The following is a 1,624-nucleotide window of genomic DNA, read 5'->3' on the forward strand; positions in this document are numbered from 1 at the left end:
TGTAAGATCCATAATGAGTGCGACTTTCATGTGCCTTGTCACGTGCGAGTCCTGTCGGTGGATTCGTAACGCCCACAAACAGACTCGCCAGTCGCCCCCACCTTATCTATGCTTTCCTTTCTTGGGTTTCCAATAATACCCTCTATATTTTACAATAATTACTACCAGTGTAAATCTAACGGCTCTGCTTTCTCTCCTTTTATTTCAGCTGTTCGATTTCGCCGATAAGTACAGGGGCAAATACGACGGCAGCATCACTGTGGCCCAAAAATACTACCGGTCCATTAGCGGTTACAATGTACGTATGCGTTAACTTTGGGCTTTTATGGGCCTCCTTAGTCGTACTTATCGAGTTGGGCTTTTTTTTATTGGGCTTTGATGTGTTTAAACAGGACGAGTTACTATGGGCCGCGGCGTGGTTGTACCAGGCCACTAACAACCAGTACTACTTGAACTACCTTGCGAAGAATGGGGATTCCATGGGTGGAACTGGATGGGGCATGACTGAGTTTGGTTGGGATGTTAAATATGCTGGTGTTCAGACTCTTGTTGCCAAGGTAATGTATTAAATATGGACACTAAATATTGGCTGCTTAACATAGTATTATTTGTCTTAATATATATTATTATGACAAAAAATATTATGTTTGTTTTGGTGAAAGTTTTGACTCTAATTTGTTGAAGTTAGCAAATGTTGTTGACATTAGAATGTTTAGCTTGTTAACAACGATATTGAGTATTTTAATGTGAATAACGTTGTTAATTTTAACAAGTTTGGGTCAAAATTTTCAACAACTATTACGTTTAAGCCGCATAAATTTATACTTTAGCGTGCCTTTGTTGTTGACAATGTTACTAACTTTAGTAAATTTGAGTCATAATTAGATTATTTTTGAAATAGACGAGTGTTCTTCTACACTATTGCCCGGAAAATGCAAGGCTAAGTAACATAAATGCCACATTTGTTAAAGGCAAGGATATGCTAAAATGTGTGTCCTGCTCCTACTACAGTTCCTAATGCAAGGAAAGGCTGGTCGCTACGCATCAGTGTTTGAGAGTTACCAGCAGAAGGCAGAGTACTTTATGTGTTCTTGCATCGGCAAGGGCGCTCGTAACGTGCAAAAGACTCCTGGTGGCCTCATTTTCAGGCAGAGATGGAACAACATGCAGTTCGTCACGAGTGCTTCTTTCTTGGCCACTGTCTACTCTGACTACCTCGCCTCCTCCGGAAAACCCCTCAAGTGTGCCTCCGGCAGCGTCCCATCATCCCAGCTTCTCTCCTTCGCGAAATCTCAGGTAAATTGGAGAAGTCAACATTTTGTCCTCTTAAGAAAAGATGACATATAATATTTTGCTTAGTAAACATTGTCAAGCAAGGAGTGTTAGTATGATTATTGTTGTTGACAAGTGGATTGGAAATTTTGACTTCTCAGGTGGACTACATTCTTGGGGACAACCCAAGAGCCACTAGCTACATGGTTGGGTATGGAAACAACTACCCTCGCCAAGTTCACCACAGGGCTTCTTCCATTGTTTCCTACAAGGTTAGCCCTAAGTTTATTGGCTGCCGAGAAGGCTACGCGACTTGGTTCGGCAGGAAAGCCAGCGACCCGAATCTCCTCAC

At 41.9% G+C, this 1,624-nt stretch overlaps 1 protein-coding gene across 1 annotated transcript; it reads left to right on the top strand.

The window, feature by feature from the left end:
- Positions 1 to 136: 136 nt before the first annotated feature.
- On the top strand, positions 137 to 1,619 carry LOC112090324 (endoglucanase 6-like; the record flags this gene model as incomplete). Its single annotated transcript, XM_024161378.1, has 4 exons — positions 137 to 298; positions 393 to 557; positions 1,012 to 1,296; positions 1,434 to 1,619. Coding segments are annotated over 4 exons (798 nt in total), but the record flags the coding sequence as incomplete, so codon positions are not given.
- Positions 1,620 to 1,624: the final 5 nt, after the last annotated feature.

Source organism: Morus notabilis, unplaced genomic scaffold, assembly GCF_000414095.1.
Source record: "Morus notabilis unplaced genomic scaffold, ASM41409v2 Scaffold3441, whole genome shotgun sequence".
NCBI lineage: Eukaryota > Viridiplantae > Streptophyta > Magnoliopsida > Rosales > Moraceae > Morus > Morus notabilis.